General features: G+C 51.0%; 1 protein-coding gene across 2 annotated transcripts in view; it reads left to right on the top strand.

Annotated features, from left to right (window-relative positions):
• Window positions 1-8,223: 8,223 nt before the first annotated feature.
• PAX5 (paired box 5) overlaps window positions 8,224-22,488 on the top strand; it is a 187,521-nt gene continuing 173,256 nt past the window's right edge. The window contains exons 1-2 of one of the 2 annotated variants that reach the window (XM_061425677.1): window positions 8,224-8,631; window positions 22,276-22,441. In XM_061425677.1, the coding sequence (XP_061281661.1) occupies window positions 8,586-8,631; window positions 22,276-22,441 (212 nt within the window). In that variant the 5' untranslated portion in view covers window positions 8,224-8,585. Of the gene's footprint in view, window positions 8,632-14,761; window positions 16,542-22,275; window positions 22,442-22,488 lie in introns of those variants that run through there. The other variant, XM_061425678.1, reaches the window with a different exon arrangement.

Raw genomic sequence — 22,488 nt, 5'->3', positions numbered from 1 at the left:
TGTGAGAACTGGACACAGCATTCCATCTCAGACACACAGGGCCACAGACAGGAGAGAGATCAGGGCTGTGTGGCCTGAGCAGTGAGGGGTAACCACCAGCTGGAGCTTCATTTCCTAAGATGCATGAGGAACATACCAGGCTGATGTGGGATTTTGTTTGTTTTATTTTCTTTTTCCAGGCTGTTTTTTGTTTTTTAATGAATGCTGTAGATTTTCCCAGGGCAAAACATGGAAAACTGATAGAAATTAGGCTTTCCTGTGTTTCTCTTCTTGGTCCTAGAGCCTTTCTCCTATCTCTTCCTTTGATAGGTCCACTCCATATGGGAAGGAGAGAATCTGACAGTCTCAGGGAAGGTGTGGCAGAGGCTTGCCCACCTTACTCAGCGTCTTTGCCCCACTCCCCACACTTCACTGTGAATTCCTCCCCTCAGAATCATTTACCATTCCTATCACCCCTGAGCCCTTAGTCAACTCTTCTCATGTGGTTTCCATCGTTGTTTCATCCCTAAGTCGTGTCCGACTCTTTACAACCGTGTGGACTGTAGCCTGCCAGGCTCCTCTATCCATTGGATTTCCAGGCAAGAATACTGGAGTGGGTTGTCATTTCCTTTTCCAAACCGAACCTGGATTTCCTGAATTGGCAGGTGGATTCTTTACCACTGAACCACCAGGAAAACCAGCTCTTCTCATAGTATTTGACATACATTGGGTTGGCAAAAAAGCTTGTTCAGGTTTTTCTGTTACAGAGTTTGGAAAAACCCAAACTTACTGGCCAGCACAATATGTTGCTCTCCAGCAGTCTCACCTGCAAAATGGGGACATTAATTATGCTTCCTGTGTCATTACAGTATGTCTCCTACATTTGAATGAGTTCCATCCTGAGAACGCTTTCCTAAGTCCAGTTTGTTTGTAAGGCCAACAAAGTTAGCCTAAGTCCCCAACTATCCGCTATACAATCAGCTATGAAGGACTGTACTAGAACAGGTTGATAATAATTTTCACACAAATAATGCATAGTAAACAAACAAATAATAAAGAAAACATTTTTAATCTTACAGTACAGTATCTTGAAAAGTACAGTAGTACAGTAGCACAGCTGGGCACATTCGTGCAACTTGAAGGTCTGTCTGTATGTAGGGGACTTAATATATGTATCTAGCATATATGTATCTAGCAAAGTCCTACTCACCCTTCAACACTCACAGAGGTCACGTCCCCAGCAGGGTCTCCTCTGGCCTCCCCCTTTCCAGAGTCTGGTTTGACCACCCTGATGGGATTTCCCACAGTCCCCTTTGGTGACATCCATCCACACACTCTTACAGTTTACGTAGAGGTCTGTCTCCTCTCTGGACAGGATCTGGGGCTCAAGTGACATCATGTTGGGGCTCTTGACAGGATTGGGCACTGCTTCCTGGCGTCACTGCCTAGAGACTCCCAGAGGGCACCTCTGTACGCATTCTAACCCTCCTTTCTGGCACTCCTGACAGTAGAGGGCACTGTATTGGCCCCTAAGATTGAGGGGACAGGGCACCCCAGGACCTTAGGCATCAAATTCTCCCATATGCATTAGGAGAGAGAGTGGAGGGCTATCCACTTGGAGTGTGTGGCCCTTCTGGACCTGGAAGCATGCTGCTACCCCCAACACCCACCCCCAACCCCTGCCCCCAGCAACCACTGTGCTGGCTGGAAACAGCTCCCTCTTGGGTGGCCAAAAGGGCTTGAGGGACAGAGCTTTCCTCTGGGTCTCCAAAAGCTGTCCTGGCTGGTACAGCCTGGGCACTGGGCCTGCACTGAGGGCCTCAGGGGGAAATAGAGGAACCAAGCATTTGCTAGACAGGCTTTGGACCTGGGACAAAACCCAGCTCCAAGCTTAATTAAAAAGAGTGCTTAATCCCTCCCCCAACAAATGCAGATCTCCCACAAAGAAGAACAGGAACACCAGTGGCCAGGAAGACCCGAAGCCTTACAAACAAGCACTTCGGGCTGAGTAGGGCAGCTCCTCTATGATCTAATACAATGACTATTGTCAAAGAGGGCTGTTTTTCCATGTTTTTGTATCCTTTTCTTCACATTTTCTTTTGCCACCTAATTTCATGCATCAGAGGTCAAAAGACAAAAGGTCAGGCTTGGTTTAGAGGCAGAAAACTCCCCACCACCAGGAACGTGTGTCCAAAGGAGTGCTTTGAGGCACCGCCTGGCGACACCGGCAGGTTTCCATCCCTGCCTAATTCTCTTTTGTCACTTCATGGGGTACAGGAGTCTACATGCAAATTGCATGAGACATGAGACACCAACTGCAATACCAAACTAGGAAAAAAATTGCCCCCCTTTCAGTTCACCAAGCTGGTTCTATCTCATACCTTATTTTTCAGAATTTGTACCTAACAGGAAGCCCATCTTTGAATTCTCTATCTGCCTATGCACAAAAGAAGCCCCCCATATTATATATATATTATAACTATTATATATATAAACATATGCTGATAATACAAAATCTGGATATATGTTACTTAATTTTTTTCTGGGAGAATTTATACAGATGTCGCCAGAAAATTACCAACACTTGTCCTAAAAATTGCTTTCATTGAAATTTTAGCAGCATTTTAGTATAAATAATTTAGTATGATTCTTTTCATATGAATAGTTTGTCCTAGACCCCCAATCTTTTCAATGCTCCATTTTGGATTCTTCACTACTAATAGTGGATTGTTAGTTTTCTTGTGTGATGTGTAGACACTTTTGTGAATACCAAGAATACAGCATCATGATTTGCCACTAGAAATATTTTCATGATTAAGGGGGAAAACAACTTTCTCATTCTATTCTATGTTCATAAGCTCCTCATACCAACTTGATATGCCAAATGACTTTCATCTGCCTGAAAATAAATTAGGGGACATCTTTAATTTTTCTTATTGCTGACAGTTTTTTAGTCGACTGGCATTCAGTGTTGAAGGTTTGGCTCCCACCTCAAATACAAAGTAAAAGAGAATATAAGCACTTTTGGGAAGTGTCTCTGGAGGTTGCTAGACAATGGACTGGCTATCCTGCTCACTTCAAAGCCCCTTTGGACCTAAGCCTAGCTCCTTTCCCCCATCTTATTCTGGGTTGAGTCCTGGAGGAAGCTGCCAGCAAATAACTAGTCAATTTGTTAAAAACAGGTAATCAGCAGCAAATCTGAAAGAATTCTAGAGCACACAGTTTTATTTCAGGCATGCTCTTAAATCCAGACTTTTTATCCTGCCGTCCGCTTTCTTCTCCATACAACATCCCCTCAAAAGAAATATAAAAATCAGTCCAAAACCTACCACAAGTACTCACTTGGCAATTTGCAAGGTCACCCTACAGGCTCCAGGGAAAACACCCCACTCTTGCTGTGATCCTCTGTCACAGCTCTGAAGTTATTACAGAAAAATGGAGAATGAAGCAAGCAAGAACATTAAAGCACCTACTTACAGGGGCTCTTCACCTCCATTTAACATTCTGATCTGTGTCCAAAAACTCTAAGAATCGTTTAACCCGTGCACGCACTCAAAATCGCTTGTGAAGTAGGCTCCTTTATGTTCCTGTACTTCATGGAATCAAATTATATCACATTAAAATGTTATTAGTTTAAAACATATTAAATAAATGCAAGTCCGGGTTGGGGCATGAATATTTAAAGCTCACATTACATTACACGGAGAAACAGCAGAAGAAAAAGGGGGTGGGGAAAGCTAACAGTTCATCGTATAAATATTGGTAGAAGTAAAACATCCTACATATAAATTTTCTTTGGCAAAATATGATTTTATTACTTACAAAGGGTATTGTTAAATTTAAAAGGATATATAAGAAGAAATAAACTGATTTACACTGTTTTCAATCTGAAATAATCAGAGTGCCAGTAAATCTTTTCAGTGCCCCGTTTTGGGTTCTTAGGTAATACTAGAGGGTTGCTGGGACTTGTTGGCAAAATTTAAATGCAACTGACTCCCTGTTTTCCATATTCATATAATTGTGAATGTAATCACAGGATAGTGAATTTTATCTCAGAATTCTCCAAGAGTTGCCCTCAAATCGCGTCCCTGTACACAGCATTCACTTGACGTCTGCCATGTGTACCTGTGCGCTGGAAACCAGTCGTGGAACTGAACTGAGTCGATTTCAGTTGAAATGAACCCATTCAAATAACCCGAGTCTGCACTGTTTGAGGCTTCTCTCAATAACACTTCTAATTAAAGAAAGAACGACAGTAAGGTAAAGCAAGAATAGCAATAACCCACTATGAGCCTCAGATTCCCTAAAGACAGCCCCAATCGGGTTTTCTAGCACTACGCCTGTGTTTCTGGGTGGCAAGCCGCTAGCACATGGTGTCCCAGCGAACCAGCAGCCAGAGTTCGAAGCCCTTTTTGTGCAGAGTACCCCAATGCCAGTAGGAATGGGTGCTTCAACCCAAACTATTCTTCAGCCCTTTTGCACCGCGGGCACCGCTGGAAAACCAGCGTCGGCGGCTGGCCTGCGCTGCGCGTTTTTTGCGCTCTGCGGCCGGGGAGTTAGTTGCTAGTGAAGAGGCGCCCCTATTCACCCGGGCGCCGCCCCTGGGCAAGCCCCAAGTTTAGGCCGTACGGAACCTACTCGTCGGGATTTAGCGTCCACTCTCAATCCTGACACCATCCAGACCCAGCAAACGTAGCGGGGCGGGGCTGGGTATCAGCGGCGCCTCCTGCGGAAGGTGCGGTGCCACGTGCGCGCTGCACGGACCCCGAATCCCGCGAGTTCCGCAGTGGCCTCAGCCGCTCCCAGAACTGGGCCCCCAGCTTTAGGGCGGGGCCTCTTCCTAGCTTCTAGGCTGGTTGTCGATTCCCACCCGCCCTCAGGGTAGGCTCCAGCCCAGAGCCACAGGGCCGGAGTCGTTCCCCGCGGCTGCTCCCAGGGCTCGCGCAGAGAGAGGCCCATCGGCTGACCGCGGTGGGCCAACCTTTCCTGGAGTCCGGGCTGCGGGTCTCGGGGTGGCGCAGGGCCGGAAATCGAGCCTCAGTCTTGGCTCCACAAACCCTGGAATCTTGGGTGTTTCTGGCCGCAGAGCAGAGCCTAGACTCCTCGCCTCCCGACGTCGGCCTCCCAGTCCCTGGGATGCAGCGTTTTAGCTGGAGGGAAGTTCGCTGTGTGCCTAGGCCAACCTCTTCTGCGACTCTTTTCCTGTCACTCTCTGTTCTCGGTTTCTGCTTTCTCCCTCTCACGGAATGCCAGTGCGCGCGGGGGGCCTTGGAGGACTCTCCGCACCAACCCCTTTCCTGGGTCTCCAATCTATCTTTCCGCACAGTCTTGTCTCTCCCTCTCCAGATTTCTTTCTCTATAGATTCTCCCCGCACTTCCTCGCCGGTCTGCCTCTCTAAATGTGCCTCTCCTTTTCTCCCTGGTGTAGCATTAAACAAATCCAGGTGTATCGAGGTTGAAGAAGTTCCGGCGACGTGGAAATAAAAACAAAAAACAAACAAACAAAAATCCTTATTCTGTCCTTGGGACATTTCCGGTCACTACAGTTTGGCTTCCCCTTGAGATGGTGCCAGCACTGATTCTGCCACGCAGGCCGCTGCTACCGAGGCGCGGGCTCGCTCGCTCTCTAGCTGAGTATGTGTATATTTGAGTGTGGATTTGTGTGTCGATGGTGAACTGGGGCAAGTTCTCCAAACCGAAAGCTGAGCGGAGTGGGATTTCTAGGATTCTAGGGCTACGGGCAAGTGAGATCGGGGATTTTTCGGGGGCCCAGATGCCGATATGCGCCTAGAGTCGGAGCATCCGTAGCCCCTTGTCCAGTATATCTAGGGCCGCAGCGTCAATTCCGGGTCCCCCGAAGAGATTCGCCACCTTCTCCGCGGCAGGGAGCGGCCTTCGGTCCAACGCCGCGATTGTCCCGGAGGTCCGAAGCAGGCTGGCCAGGCACAAGGGGAGGTCGATCAACAACGGATAGGGTGGGCAAGGGGATGGCGATTGGGCCTGGGTACCCCAAGTGGGGGGGGGGGCTGTGAATTATTCTGGGCACTGGTGCCACACGACCGGCGAGGTTACCAGTGAGGGCGGGCGCCCCCTCGGGAACGCACATTTGTTCCGCGTTGGTCTGGAGCGCTCAGAGTACAGCGCGGTGGTGCCGGGGTCAGGTATTTCCGAGCACCACGAATCCAAGGCTCCTGGTGCTTGGCTTAATCCTCTGCCCTTCCTGGATGAGGACAGGAATCAAGTAGTGACCAGTGTCCCCTCCCTAATCCAAAACCCCCCACAAAGCTAAACACACACGCAATACTCACCAAAGCATCCCACAAACACAAAAACTGAAGCCAACATACGAAAACATAAGCCAAAACCTTCATTAAACGCACTGCACATAAAAACAAAATCAAAATCGAAGAAAACGAAACACATACAAACACCAAATTCACCTAACGCAGAACACACAAACGACCCCCACTAGTACAAAAAAAAATAAAATAAAATAAAAACACCGCGCAGAATGAACAGCCTTTCAAACGACACACAATGACAGCCTACAAGGACAAAGTACAATACGCACACAAAAATCAAAACACAAGACAGAAAACAAAATCCACCCCAAAGACCAAGATTCACAGCGCAAAACCCGCTAAAATGAAATCCACGAAAAACCAACACACAAAACACCAGCAACAAAAGACTCTCAGATAATGAAAAGAAAACAAACAAAACCAAAACAAACCTTATAAATAGAAAAACAACAACAACAACCCAAACAACTCCCGTGCCCAGCCCAGGGTGAGATGTCAATTCCGGGAGGGCTTTAGATCTCCAGGCGCAGAAGGCCGCTCCTCCCCGGCTCAGCCTCCCCGCGCGGGCTAGGCGGGAGGGCGGGAAGCAGGGCCTGGGCCCGGTTGCCGAGGGAGAGTCCAGCGCTCGGAGGTGCCCAAAAATCTAGTCTCTGGGGCAGCGACCCGTACCCGTAGGCTGCAGGAAGAGGCGGTGCAGGGGGACTGCGCAGACTACTTGGGGGATGGGGGTGGGGGAGGGGGCCGCCGGGGAATCCACAGCCACGTTTCCGATTGTGGCGAAATCGGCTCAGTGGATAAGTAATGTCCGGTTCCCGCGCCCCCCGCCCCCCTTTTCTCGAGCTCCGGGCTCTTCCCCCTAGGTTGCGGCCCATCCCCGTGACCACCCCCTCCAAAAAACAAACAACACTCTCTCTGAGGACGACTCACTTTTGGAAACTGCATTGTCCGGCGGGCCAAGAGTCCTCCTGCGGATCTCTCCCCCGCCCGCAGAGAACCTTGCCCCTGCGACCACCCCGCAGCGGGGCCCCACGGGCTTCCAGTGGCCAAGCCAAGCAGCTGGACTCGGGACTGGGACTAGAAAGGGGAGGGAAGTCTTGAGCCCGGGCCGAAGAGAGCGGGCTGAACATGCCAAACCTCTGCCCGGTCTCTCGGGCTGATGTCCCCTATGAAATCAAGTCTTGGGGCTCCGGGACACCGCAACGGCTCGGGGCTGGAGGGCAAGGGGATTCCACTTATGGGCCGGGGTAAGATGTCCGGAACTCCCGACAACCCTCAGGACCTCCTGAGTTGGTTCTGCTCAGCGCCGGTTCTCCCAAGAGGAGGCCCAGATTTTATCTCCAACATTTCACAGCTTACCGTCTGTGCTCCCGTCCAGGATGGGACAGGGTGTGTACTGGGGTGTTTTGGGGGTTCTGGCTCTGCCCTAGACTCAGCAATAGTATTACAGCTGCAGACTGGGTGGGAATGAAGTGGCTGAGAACTCTGGGGTGCGGGCGCCGCCCTAGGGGTGACTCTGAGGAAACTGGGACGCCTCTCTCTGCCTGGCAACACTGCTTGCCTCTAAAGCCTTTCCAAATTGCACCTACTTGGGAGGGTGGCTAATTTCTTAAAAAAACAAAAACGTGGCCTGAACCCTCTTACATGGCGGGGTTTGCACCTAAAGGGGTCACCGGCCTCGCGCACCGAACAGAGGGCCGCGACACCCAGACTCAGAGATTTGTAGAAGTTGCGGCCGCGAGGCCAGGGCTCCCGACTCGCCTATGGTCGGCCTCTTGCCGTTAGAGTGCAGGCTAGCGCCCGGCTCTGTTGAAGCCTTCCTTCCCTCCCCCACCAACCCCCTATAAAAGTCCAGGGCGGCACGGCGGCGGTACTGCTGCTCTCCCGGCCTCCTGCATTGCTCCGGCCCGACCCGGCCCGCCCCGTCTGGCCCGCTGAGCAGGCAGGGCCGAAGAACACGGACACCCTTTCCCAGTTCGGGGCCTGCAGTGCGGGGCGGCACGCTGGGGGCGCGGCGTGTCTGGGGACATCTTGTGATGTTGGCGAGAACAGGACATGATCTCACATGGCGAGAAGCTCTTTAGTTCCTTAATCATTTCACGGTGCCTTCGGACGCTTTTTTTCCACCTAAAACGTTTAGTTTCAGCTCAGTGATCAGCTACCCCAGCTCGGCGGGGGAGCGGAAGGCTTGAATTATTCCGACCTGTGAGCGGCCCCTGACACCAAAAAAAAAAAAAAAAAAAAAAAAGCACAAAAAAGTGGAAACTTTTTTTCCCTGTCCATTACATCAAGTTCTGAAAAATCAAAATGGATTTAGAGAAAAATTACCCGACTCCTCGGACCGGCAGGACAGGTAGGACCGCGATACGCGCTCTAGGCTTGCTAACTCAAGAGACCCAGCGGGGCGCTGGTCCTCAAACACTTCGGCCCTGGGGGAGGGGGTGCGCCTCATTTTCGCAAGGATTTTGACTGCGCGTCTGTCTGCGGCACGTTTCTCTTCAACAATCTGTTCACACACTTCTGATTCAGTTCAAGTGCTTGTGAGTTTGCGTGTGTTTTTCTCTCTTTCTGAAGTTTCATGTGGATGGATATCAGGGGGTCTGAAAATTTGGGTCTGTGTGTTTACATAGGGGCTCAGAATGTGCCTGAGTGACAATAACAATTTGTGTGTCCCTTTATATATATATATATATATATGTACATATGTACATATATGTGTATGTAGAGGAAGTGTGTGTGTTGAAGAATCTATGTGCATGTGTGTGTGTGTATTTATATTCATGAATCTGTTAGTATTTGTTTATGAGTTGCTGTTCCTGGGTACTGTTCTTTTGAGTATCCAAAATGTATGTCTATGTGTGGCTATATTTGTGTAAAATTTTGCTGAGTGTCTGTACATCTACTCCTTTGAGGGTCTGTGTTCACCTGTCACAATTCAAGTGATTCTGGAAGTGAGAATAAGATGGTTACACTAACGCCTCCATTTTTGGATGTCAGCCGCTGTTCACTGGGCATATACCAATGTATACAAAAGTGCCTGCCTCTAGACACAAAGATAGATCTGGGACCTGTGGGGGTCTGTTGTACTAAGCCTGCCATCAGTCAGGCTCAGGTTCCGTTCTGTTGCGAGAACAGGAGTAGAGGTGTGCAGCCCTTCAATGTGTGGGTACACTGCTTCACTCTTTAGGTACTATTGAGCCTACCATTTATACAAAAGGGTCTTCTGTTGCAGGCACAACCCTGGCAGATGAGAGGAGGCAGCCTACCTATAAGCTAGTTGTGACTTTTCTAGGGATCCCCAGCCTGCTTAACTCTTACCTAGATGAGCCTCTGACACTGGGGTGTGTGTGTGCATGTCCGCATGCACACACACATGCTCAGGTTTTATCTTGTGGGTGCCAGGAAAAGAGTGAAAGTAGGTATGACCTGTGTGTCTAACTGGGACACCCAGCTCTGAACCTGTATATGCACAGGCAGGCCTTTCTAGCACAGAGCCTGGTGTGCCTCCCACAGTTCCAGGCAGTGGGTAGCAGTGGGTGTTTATGTCGGAGAGGAGGTGGCAGGCTGCAGGAAGCTCCTGTCTGCCCTGAGGTAAAAGCCAGGTACGGGTGCCTCTTTCACTCATTAGGCCAAAAGTGCTAAACCCCCATCCAAACACACTTCTGGCCCTGACAGAACTCCATTCCCCATATCCCTGTGCTTCTGCGAGTCCCTACCTCCACCTTCCCTAAGTACGGGTCAAAAAGGCGGGAGGTGGGGGGTGAACTTGTATCTGGAAACCCAGAACAATTCCCTAGGCTCATATGTGTTTCCAAAATCATGACTGAAGAGAAGTGAGGGCAGAAATCTAAGAGGCAGGGAAATGAAGAAGGTTCCCCAGGGTGACGGCACAGGAAAGGGAGCCTGGAAACCCCCTTTGCTCCACCCCAACTCTCCCCACTACTCCCTTAGGAGGTGAGACTCCAGAAGCATCTGCACTGGGGACTGGGGGGTGTGCATGTGTTGGGAGTGGGTCAAAAGCCTGAGAGGATGCTCGAGAGGGTCTGTGTGGCTGGCCTGGCTGCCTCTCTAGACAAGCTGTCTACAAAGACTGTAATTCATGGCGGTCGATGGGCTCTTTGATTAGTTCAATCGCCTGAATAATCGTTTAATCAATAAAGCATTTCCTTCCTCTTCAAGACAGGCCTGGGTGGGGCTGGGGACCGCAGGCCTGGCCAGTTTAAAAATCTGGGGAGCCACGCCCCTCTTCACCTTTCGGTTGGATGAGGGCCCTGCCTGGGAAAGGATGATATCTCAGGTAACACTACACTTGCACCTGTCTGCTCTGGCCCGCAGCACGGGTGGGGAATAAAAGATAGCTGAGAAACTGCCCAGGCTGGGGGCGTCCAGGTCTAGTTTGGAGATTTTTGCTTGGGTGTCTCTTCCTCCCAACTTCAAGGCTTTTTATGGGTCGCTTGATGGCCCTTTACGTCCTTCAGAACTGTATTCCATGCCTTCACTCAACCTCACTTTCCCCATCTGAACGATGGGGAAGGCATATCTGGTCTTCTAGCTTAAGTCCAAGATCTGGTGAGATCCTACCTGAACAAGGAGCCACTTAGGCATATTCTTGTCTAGCCTCTTCCTTGTGGTACCAAAAAAGGGAAAACTGAGGTCCAGAAAGGGGCAGGGACTTATTTGAGATCACACAGAAGGAAGTATGGAAGGAGTAGGACTAGAAGATAATTCTTCCGCCCTTAAACCTCTTATTCTTGCTTGAAAAGGCAATAGAGCCCCATGCGCCCCCCACCCCCCGCCCATGGAGAAAAATGACAATTAGGCAAGTTAGCTGAGGCGGGGGTTAAAGAATCCCAAGACCAGGGAGAGCAGGGTAGGCTGAACACTGCATTCGTGGACCTTGGCATCAATTCCCCTAGCTCTGGAATGAGCCTGGTGGGATAATACCCTCTACCCATGGATCTTCATCTTTCAGAACCTTGAAAGATCTCATCTCAGGGGTTCTTTTCAGACACATGAGGAAGCTGAGCAGGAAGCACCTTTGGGATAAATAAAGGTAGTCCCAGAATTCTTGGCCTTTGAGGTATGGTGGTAATGATAAAACCTGACAAAGGCACTTTACACAGTTTTTGAAAAATATGATTTAATTCTCCCCTTTTTCTCCCACTTCAACCATTCTTACAAACAGACTTGGGCCAGGCAGAGTAGACCTCTGATCCAGGAGAAAGGAATCATGCAGGAAATGGCTCTGAACCAACTTGCTGTGTAACTTAGGGTCAGTTGCTTTCTCTCTTTGATGCTTTTAAAATGAGGATTAGAAGGGACCCACCAAGTTAGGATAGCATTGCTCAGGCATCTCTGGCTTTCTGGAATTGAGCAACCAATATGAGCCCTGTAGGCCTCGCTTTACCCAAAATAGGAACAGGGAGATGGGCTGGACTTGGGCTGCAGGAGTCGATCTTAGGCCCAGTGAGTGCTATAGCAGCCCCAACCCACAGGCACAACTGGGTGGCCCAGGAGAAAGCAGAAGAGAGGTGGGGAGGAAGAGTGTTCCGGGTACAGTCAGGTTTGTGTATGGAGACTGAGGTGGATGTTCCTCTGAAGGTGGTTTCTCAAACATTTTTCTGAATGGGCTTTCTTTCAATAGCAAAACTTTCAAAGGCAATTCGATTTACACAAATTAAATTTCTTTCTGGAAGTTTTCCTTTCCCCATCTCCTGCCTCCTTCGCTTAGTATAGGGCCTGGCCCTAAGTCGTGCCTGGGGAATGAAACTACAAGGCCGCTGCATACAGCAACGCCCTACCGCATTCAGCACAGCAGCTTAGAGACCAGCTCCCTGATAACTTGTCTCTCCTAGACCCAGACTTGTGAGCTGGGAAAGCTTTTGGAGGCAGGACTAAGGAGCGGTGCTGGAATTGCTGTGTTATCCCAGGATAGTCAAGTAACTTTTCTGGGCCACCATTTGGTGGACTATAAGGCTGGGTTAGGGGGCCAGGATATCTGATGGTGCCTCTTGGTGTTAGAAGATCAGGGATGCTGGCCCACTCAGGCGGCTGTGAATAATCTCCTATCCGGAGGTATACGCCCTCCCCGCTGTGCACCACAAGGTGGAAAGTGGACTGCTTTTGCAGCCCAGGTTAGGTTGCCCAACACCGTCCAGAAGCCCAAAAGCCTTCTGTGCAAAATGGAAATCTGACCCATTCCTGTTTGAGTAATATATTAATATGTGGTTCTATTCAACCCTGGCAGTGCTTTGGGGGGAGATTCAGTCCAAGCTGCCTGGTATCAGAAGGAAAACCGGTTTGTATTGACATATCCTATCTGGGTTCCCTCCTCCTCCACCACCCCCTGCCCCCCCAAAAAACAACTCTCCACATGCCAAGAGTGGCTCTGGAGAAACCCTTCTGAGAAAGAGGTTTCTGGTTCACAGCCTTTCCTCTATCCTGGACATGCTATGTGACCTTGGACAAGTAGCCTCTTGTCTTGGCCTCAGGTTTCATATCTATAAAATGGGGAAGACATAGCCTCACGGCCCTTTGAGCTGTAAGACTTTAGAATCTGAGTTTCTAGGCCTGAAATAGAGCAGAGCTGGAAGTGGAGGTGTCTCTGACTGCTTCCCTCAGGGCTTTCCCATACTCCCGCCTCTCTGGTGGTGGGGGGGGGGGGGAGGTGCGGCGGGCAGAACTGCCGTGTCGAATTCTTAGTCCACTTTTGATCCATCAAGCGCCACCGGGTGGAGTGAACTCGGGAACCCTAACTCAATCCTGGTTTCTCTGTGTAGTTTTGATCTTCCAGCTCCTAGGCGAGGAGGGTGTGGTGGAAGATCAGGACAGGCTGGGTTCCGGACAAAGAAGAGATAATGTTGCCCCACCCCAGTGCCTACAGCAGCCTCCTGGGCTCCCAGAGGATTTCCTGGGTCTGTTTTCTGCAGCTGTGCCCTGGAGGGGTTGGGGACAGTGTCACTACTGGAAACTTATCTACCCTTCAGGAGCAGCTGGATCTGGGACAGGAACAGAAGATGGTTCTGAGGGCTGATCTGGTTCTGAGTGTGAGAAATTGGACAGAGGTAGAGAGAAGGGTGATGGCACCCCACTCCAGTACTCTTGCCTAGAAAATCCCATGAACAGAGGAGCCTGGTAGGCTGCAGTTCATGGGGTTGTGAAGAGTCAGACACGACTGAGTGACTTCACTTTCACTTTTCACTTTCCTGCATTGGAGAAGGAAATGGCAACCCACTCCAGTGTTCTTGCCTGGAGAATCCCAGGGGTGGGGGAGCCTGGTGGGCTGCCGTCTATGGGGTCGCACAGAGTCAGACACGACTGAAGCGACTTAGCAGCAACAGCAGAGAGAAGGGTAACTGAAATAAAGAATGTCCTGGGAGTCCTCCCAGGGTCAACTGGTGCTCTGTCTTCCTTACAAGTCCAGATCCAGAGCAGACATCTCAGAGCCCTTGTTTCGGTGGATTTATGTGCAATATTAGAAGATCATTGCTTGTGAATTTGAAATAGTGGGTCTTGGATCAACTCCCACGAGCTGCTGGGCAAGGGGAGTCTTCAGTTACTCTTCCTGTCCTGGGTGCCAGCAAACGTAGGCACACACAGAACTGTTGCCTCCTGGGTGAAGAATGGCTATCACATGCTTCCATTTCAAAGTCCAGTTCCTTTGCCTGTGGTCCCAGGGCCTCACACTCCTGGGAAACTGATTCTTGCTGGTCAAAAACCTTGCCTTTCTGGACCAAAAAAGGTCTGCTAGAAATCCACCCATTTTTGTCTTAAAAACGACAAGCACTTCCCCAGGAGAGGAAAAGTCGGGTTTTCTCGACAACTGAAAGCTACAGTGTAATAACACGTTTAGCGCGCCTCTGCATGGCCCTTGCAGACTGAATACGCCTATTCGCCCACCCACCCGCTTCAGAGACTCTCATTAGCACTGGACGGGATAGGGTTTATTCAGGTCTTGCTGCGGAGGCAGATTTGCCCGTGCAGACAGAAGTCTTCAGCTGGGCGCATCATTAGCCCCCAAAGCATCTGGCAACTCCTGTCTGAGGCTGGAAAGAGAGACTCGGGGCTCAGTGCTTGGACTACGTTGTCCAAAGCCCCAGATGGACACCCCCCCCACCCCCCGCAAAAGAGCATCCTGGTTACTAACTTTAAAGGATTGTGAGATGTTCCCCCAACCTCATGTCTCTCTGTATGGTTAGCTCAGAATTGAGAGTTCTTCGGTTAGAGCAGGGGAGGAGGGTGGACGATGAGGCAGCAGCGTCAGCGGCGCTTGATAAAATTATGAAATGTTTCCACTGGAAGGAGAGCCTTCATTAAAAACTAGGTAGGAGAGGGAAATGGCAACCCACTCCAGTGTTCTTGCCTGGAGAATCCCAGGGACGGGGGAGCCTGGTGGGCTGCCGTCTATGGGGTCGCACAGAGTCGGACACGACTGAAGCGACTTAGCAGCAGCAGCAGCAGGACAACTCTCTTATTTTACAGACGAGGAAACTGAGGTCAGAGCGGAGCAGAGGGGCACAAGCTACGTTTCCATTGCAAGTCTGATGGTGCTTAGATTGAAAGTTAGATCTCTACTGAGCTCCTTGTTTTCCTCCAACATCCGTTGTGTGTGTGTGTTTGTGCACGCGCGCGTGTTTTCTGGAGACTGTTTCCCCAACCACGCTCCCCACCCGCCATCCTCGCCTAGGCTGCCCTCAATCCCTCAGGGCATTTTAGGGTCCCAGTGCTGCGGCTGGGAGGTCAGGCTCCCGCCGGATCTGCTGCGGGACTCTCCTGGCGCTGTGTGGATCCCCGTCCCCTTCCCCCAATTTGCACTCCGCTAGGCCTTCGCCCCGCGCGTTTGTCAATGAACGTGGCGCCGCCGCCTGGGCCCCGCCCTCCATTCTCTCCCATTGCCCAGGTATCGGCTAATCAGGCGGAGCCCGCCGGTTGCTCAGCCAATGGGGTGGTGTCTCGGGTCAGAGCCGGCTGCCACTGCTCTGATTGGTTTGATGAAGCGTGATTGGCAGATTAGCCCCCGCCCCGCCCCCGCCCGGAGGGAGGCTGAGCCCCGGGCGGCGCTGTCCACACGCAGCGGGTCCTGAAAGCGGCTCCGGGGCGGCGCGGTGGCGCACTCTGCGCGCCGAGCAGGCGGAGGGCTAGCGCCGAAGGCGGAGGTGGTGGCAGCAGCGCTGGCAGTCAAAGCCGACAGAGGCTGCGTCTCAGCACCGGCAGTCCCGGCGGCTTTGGTCTAGGGAACCTCTCGGTCTCTTCTCTGTCCCTCGCTCTACGCCTGGGGTAGGCGCGGCGGCCGTCCCGGAAGAGGCAACTGAAAGACGTTCGAACCAGACCACCCCCCCACCCCACCCCCGAGAGAAAGCGGCGGAAGCTCGAAGAGTTGGTGGGTGCGAGACAAATACTCCGACGAGGACGAGACTGTTGCTGTTGTCCCCATTCGTGGTCCCGGCGATGAGGGAGCAGCCGGGCCCGCGGGAACTTTGAAAGCGTTGGGTCCCAGGGTGTGAGGGCTGCAGGCTCCCGGGGACTCCGGAGTCTTGGCCCCAGCGTCAGTGGCGTAAGCGTCTCAGAACCCGCCCGGACCCCAGCGCCGCCAGAGAGGAAGTTCTTTGCAACTTCGTCCGAGACGTCGGAGAGCCGAGAGGAGAGAAGCTGAAGCGGCACGTCCGAGCCCAGAGACTCAACGCAGCAGAGAGAGAAAGGATCCGGTGGAGACAGAGGGATCGAGAAGAGACTCCAGAGGCAGCGAAGCCGCGGAACCAGCCTGGCCGCCCGCGGGCCTCGCTGCGCCCCGAGTGAAGTCAAGGGCTGTGTGTCCCACAGGCCTCCTTAGAGCCGCTCCTACCGGCGGCAGGGCGGGGGGGCTCCAGGCGGTCCCGGAGGCGGGCCCCTGAACTATGCCCCCGAAGCTGCGGGTGCTTTAGTCGTAGCTACCCCGGGCCGGGTGCGGAGCCGCCGCCTGAGCCAGCCCGGGAGGGAAGCCACCGGGAGTTGGGTGAACAGCTCCGGGCCGGACTGCACTAGCGCCGTTTCCCGCCTCTAGGCGCAGATCTCGGCCATCTCCGGCAGAGCGGTTCTGAGAGAGGCTCCGAAGCTCCAGCAGTGTTTTCTGAACCCAGCTCGCACAGTTCCCGGCCTGGCGGCGCGGCTCCGTAGCCTCGCTGGGCAGCCCCTTGGCGCCGGGAGGCGGCAGCGTGGGCCGGCCTGCAGTCTGGAGCGCCCCGATGGAAATACACTGTAAGCACGACCCGTTTGCATCCATGCATAGTAAGTAGGCGGCGAGCTCGCTTCTCTCACTCTCCCGCCGGGATAGGGTTGGTGGTTCCAGACCGCGGGGCAGGTACTAAGGATGGGAGGACCCAGGACTTCTGTGGCCGCGCTGTCAAGTTTGTAAAGTGCGAGGCTCCCAGGCAGGGGATGTGGAGCAAAGCGCGTGGTCGACCCGGCCAGGAGCACCTGGCACCGGGAATCCCGCCTCCAGCAACCGGTAGTGTACGCAGCCAGTTGCATCTTTTCCGGGGCTCAGGCAGCAACATCGCAGTGTGCCGGGAGAATCGGGACTCGGACCTGGAGAGAGCTTTGGGCCGGGCCAGTTGGAGGGCATGAAGTTGTAGGGAGAGGTCACTCTGAGTCTCAGCGCCCCGCACCCTACACCCGATGGCGCCTTTTTCACCCATAGGGCTGAGCAAGACTGGGGCTTGGAGAGAAAGTGGGGCCCCAGCAGTGCCTCTGGGCTTGTATGTCTGGAGGAAGAGGTTGCGAGCTAAGCGAGAACACCAGGTCCAGAGCTCCAAAGGCATTCTGGAGGTGAGGAGTGGGATTTGAAAAATCAACGAAGTAGCGGACCCTGAGCTGAGCTTCTGCTTAGAAGCCGCCAGTTCATGCAGAGACCCTTAAAGACACTATCAAGTCCTTCTGTGCAGGACGCTTGCCTCATGATGGCTTCTCCCCTTAAAAACAAAAAAAAACAAAACAAAACAAAATAGAAGAAGAAGCCAATTAGTCACCATTCAGGCGCCCTCGTCTTCTGAAAGACACCGCGTGTGTAGGAGACGGGGAAGGGTCATTTTGGGCGCAGGCGAGGCCAGCCGCTGCCTGACCCGTCGGGATCTGCAGTTCACCCACTAGCACAGCCTCCTGTGAGATGAGCGCTCCTCTCACGGTGAGTTAACGCCGGATTAGATTCGGAAATTTCGAGGAAATTCCAAGTGGAACGAATCGTATTTTCCTTCAGAGCTGCTGTGGAGCTGGGAGCAAGACGCCAGGCTTCGGCAGCATTCAGCCGGGTGCCCAGCTCCGGCCCCCACGGGCCGCAGGTCAGGGAGTTGCTTCCGCGCCGGGAGCCTTCAGACAGCGCCGGATCCTGCTTACCTAGCCTTAGGTCCCCTATTTAACAAAGGCAGCCGAGACCCGGCTGGAGAGAAGGCGAGCTTCCCGGTGAAGATGTCCGTTCCTGCCCCGGAGGCCGAATGGCCTGATAGGCAGGGAAATGCTGATCTAGGCTGTGGGGACTGGCTACGGGCAAATCAGTTTCTCTTTGTGTCCAATTTCGCGAGTCCGAGGTCATTCACCAAAGCCGTGGGGAGATTTTCGAAGAGAAGCCGCTAGCTAGGATCCCAGCCTAAATAACTCCTCACCGCTTGGGGCCTATGCCAAAACGGTTTCCAGTCCGTGGTGACCCCAGCGCCCCCAGCAGCCGTCTCCTGTACAGACTTAGCCGGGCTCTGGGGAAGCTCTGATCTCGCAGACTGAGCCAGGAAAGCAAAGGAGTTTCTGTCAATACTCTGAGATGTGACCAAGCCTTTAGCTCGGTCAAGGAGCGATTTGAGGACAAAATGGGGAGGGCTGCTCTTGCGCTTCTGTCGTTGCCTGTGGGAATCTACTCTTCCCTTCTGCACAGAGCCTGGCTGCCCAGAGGTTGTGCCCAGGCGCTCGGACAGATAGCATCAAGACCTGGTGGTCTCAAGGCCGTGCATGGGGGTAAAGAAGGTAGCTTCTTCTAGGTGTGGGTTAGCCAACCACTAATGCCCCTCTCTATCCCTCCTCCTCCGGGCTCTCATCTGCCCATTCCTTCGGAAGTGCTCCCTCCTCCCATTTTCAATTTTCCCTGCAGCACTGTGGGGGCTGGGCCCCAGCCCGCTTAGCTTCCAGAGCTGTCTTCTCTGAAAGTGCCCTTGATCCTGATTTCCAAAGCTATTTGTTTCCATAACATAGGCTCCACTTTCGAGCCCCAATTTTTTTTTTAGTTTGAGTGGAGGGGTGCGTAGTAGATCCTGAGAGGTTGCCTGGTAAGTAGGGGCTCAGACCTACTTGTCTTTCTTCCTCACTCTGGTCAGTTTCTTACCACCCCAACTCCTTTCCCCTCTCGCCCACTGAAGCTGGCTGGCTTCCGTGGATAGCTGGTATAGGGGGAGGGGCAGGCACTGCCAGGGTGTGGGCTTCTGAGTTTTTTTGTCCCCACCCCCAGCTATGGTTACCAGTTACAAAGCACTTTTATAGCCAGTCTCCTAACCAACTGTCTTCTAAACTTTCAGCTACATCCATTTTACAGAGAACGATACTGAGGTCAGAGAGACAAAAGGACTGACAGGAAATTCCCAGGGACAGTGCTGGAGGCAGTCTTTTGAGGATTCACGAAAGGGGAAGAGAGGGACTCAGATTCCAGAGAGTAGGCAGTGGCCACCTGGATGGCTACACATAATTGCAAGGCACTGTCTGTCTAATTTAACTATGTCTGTATCCATGGCCCTACTGTCCATGTGTGCCAGCACGTATCAGTTCGAGAGTCCAGTAAGATTTCATTCCTGCCCTTTCCTGTGTTCCTGTTTGCATTTTTGTATGTCCCCTTAATTATCTTCTCTGATATTAATAGGAGGAATTTCAATGACCCTGTGGATCCTGGAGTTCAATCTACCATTGAGTCAGCACAGACCCTTTCCCCAAGACCCTATGCCCAGACATGGTCATTGTGGGTGTGGACAGGGGGGACCCTGGTGGGTAGCATGTTCTTATCAAGGCCTGAGGAGCATCTGTGGAGGCCAGCCCCTTCCAGACCAGAGCCACAAAAGTCCCAAGGGCATCTGGTATTCATCCCTTCCCCCCTGCCCTCCCCTCCTCCAAACCCTGCTCTATGTGCCCTGTGGGGGCGGGGCTGTGATCCTCTTGTATCTGCGTGTCAGTTTCTTGGTCTTTGCCTTGATTTATTGCATCTGTCTCTGTGTCAGTGTCTCTCTGAAAATTCTACTTGGTCCTGAAAAGTGTAGCTGAGTCTGTGTCTCCCCCCAGCACCTCCCATGTGATGAACCCTCACTGTACTCCAGTGTGTTGGAAGTAGAGACTGGGACTTGGCTTCTCTGAGGAAGTGCAGGGTGGGAGCTGGGGTCCCAGAAAACAAAGGTCCGCCCTCCACAGATGTCCCTTTTTCTTCCAAATACCCCCTTGTTGGGCTTCCTCCATTTTTCTCTTCTTTCATCTTGCCTCCCACTGTATACACTACATTCACCTTCCCCCCACCCCCTCTTTGCCCCATTCCAGCCAATCCATCCCTTTTTCTCCTTCTCCTAACCTGAGCTTCCCTTCCAGGCACTCTCCTTCCTGTCTCATCTCATCGAGTCTCTGATCTTTGTACACTTGCCCTCACACCACTTTTTCTGGTTTCTTTCTCCATCCTCTTGCCTCCCTTCTCTCGGGTTTCTGATTTTGCTTCTTTCCAATCTTGGAGTAAATGAGAGACATTGCCTACTCAGATGACACTTTTAATTTACCAACCCACCCCCCTTGACGTGTTCTCTCAGAGGCAGAGAGGGCCTAGAGTTTTTGGGAGCCTTTCCAGGAAGTTGAGGGATGCAGGGGGTCTCCAGGTTATCCTGGGTCTGGTGTCAGCTGTGGATACAAGGATCAGAATCTACAAGAGCATTTGTAGCCTGACCTTTGTGGTTAAAACTAGAGAGTGTGGGGACTTGCTGTCACCTAGAGTGTCTCATCCTTGGGTTTTTCCCCATAATACAAATGGTCTCCAAAGATCACAAATGTCCTGCAGGACTGTTTTTGAAATTTAAATCCTCCAAAGATTGCTACCATGTTTTGGGCAGAAAATTTAAATTGCCAGTAGTATAGGGAACAAGCCATTGCAGATGCCCCCGGTGCCTGGACTAATAGATTGTCTCAAAAGTGTGCTAGGTGCTTTTAGCTTTCTTTTTGTCCTCTCAGTTTTTAATTTACTTGCTTCTTAAATCCAGCCTGTTATTGAAAGATCCATACAACCCTTTTTTATTAGGTGCTCCCAACCCCAGAACAAAGCTTTCTTAAGACCCTTGACCAAGGGTGGCTGTAGTCTTTCTGTTTTAGGTGAACTATGCAGTTGTGTTCCTAACTGTAAAATTCTGTTCAGGATGGTTTTCCTTTTTCTGATGTCTGGAGTGTTTTAGAACAATCTAAACTGATTAAAGCTCATTTTGAAAATCAGAGAGAAATTCAGCTTAGAACTCGAATTAAGTACTGTTATCTATAAAAAAATTCCCCCCCCCCATGAAATCAGCCTGAGTTTGAAAATTTGGGGAAATGTTCAATTTGGACTCTCATGGGAAAATTCAGTGAATTGCTTTGGCAGTTTTTAGGAAATAGGTTATGTTATGGGTAGTTTTGTCCTCTATTTCAGATATTGTTCATGAACCTGGATAGTAGTTCAGTGGGGAATAGCTGAGATGAGGTGGCTATTTTATGTGTTGGAGTATATTTGTGTGTGTGTGTGTGTGTGTGTGTGTGTGTGTGTGTGACCTCTGAGATGCCCTGGCTTCCCTGGTACAACCCAGTCCCTGCAAAGTCCCAGGTTAGGAGATTTCCTCTTCTTGGTCTCTGAGCTGTCAGCAGCATTGGAAATTCTTGGACTTGGCTTCTGTCTTTTGACAGTCCTCAATGATGTCAGTTAGTGGCTGATTAACAGCTACAAGGTCGATGATGTTGCTACACTGGATCACTCTGTGTTTACTGGTTTGGCTCTTCATTTACTTGGATCTCTGTTTCCATCCAGATGAACCTTGATGTTTTTACAAGAATGGAGCTTATTGGGTGGAGGAGATACTTTCCCAGACTCTTTTTACTTAAAGTCCATCCCAGAACCCTTGTACAATCTGGGACTCAGAAGCCTCCTCCGGCTTCTTTATTTTCCCTGAACCAACATAAAGCTGCTTGTCAATTGCAAAACACTCCAAAAATTCCAGGGAAACTCCTTTATAACAAATTCTGATACAGTGGAGTGAAATATAATCCTTTGACCTATTTCTTTTGTGTGCTCTGAGAGGGTACAGTGGTCAAGTCTGCATGTCAGCCTCACTTTATTTTTTTGCCATCTTGATTGAGGTATGAGCCTCACCTTCTTAAAGAAAGGATTTTTATCAAGGCAGTGGTTTGGGTTTGTCTGGGCAATCTGCAGATACTATTAAAAAAAAATTTTTTTTTCAATCCTTAGCTCTTGAATCAGATTGCTGATTTAAAAAACATTCCCCTGTCCCCGAGATCTAGGTTTATTAAAGCAATCCTTTTCACTTTTAGAGATATCTGTTAAAAGGGAAAGAGTTTTATTAAAAAAAAAACTCTTTACATTTTATGTATTTTTAAATGTATTTTCTCCCTAGGATCTATCTTAGACCTCTGCATCGTGTATAATAATAAGTTCTGTCCCAAGTACAGATTGAGGTCTTCATATATTCCATTGTTTAAAAAAATTACAAAGAAAATGCTAGCAACTAAACGAAACACAGTATGAGGATGCTTACCATCATAGCCCAGTTGACTGGCTGAAGAAGGACAAAGGCTAAGGTTAATTTCAAAAAGCAATCTGAGGTGTTCATGTAGCCTGTGTGATCAGACCCCAGGCTCAAGATAGCCAGCCCGCTGCCATTTCTGATCAGAGGGACTGTGGGTCCTCAAAGCGGCACTTCTTTTCCTTCACGACTGGTTCTAACCACCCTTTCCCTTGCCTTTTATTTCTGATCTGTTTCAGGACATGGAGGAGTGAATCAGCTTGGGGGGGTTTTTGTGAATGGACGGCCACTCCCGGATGTAGTCCGCCAAAGGATAGTGGAACTTGCTCATCAAGGCGTCAGGCCCTGTGACATCTCCAGGCAGCTTCGAGTCAGCCATGGTTGTGTCAGCAAAATTCTTGGCAGGTAAAGGCAGGAGCTTCAGGCTTCCCTTGATTTTTCAAATAATAACC

The sequence above is a fragment of the Bos javanicus genome, chromosome 8 (genome assembly GCF_032452875.1).
Source record: "Bos javanicus breed banteng chromosome 8, ARS-OSU_banteng_1.0, whole genome shotgun sequence".
NCBI classification, from domain to species: Eukaryota; Metazoa; Chordata; class Mammalia; order Artiodactyla; family Bovidae; genus Bos; species Bos javanicus.
This window is presented reverse-complemented; position numbering and strand designations above follow the sequence as displayed.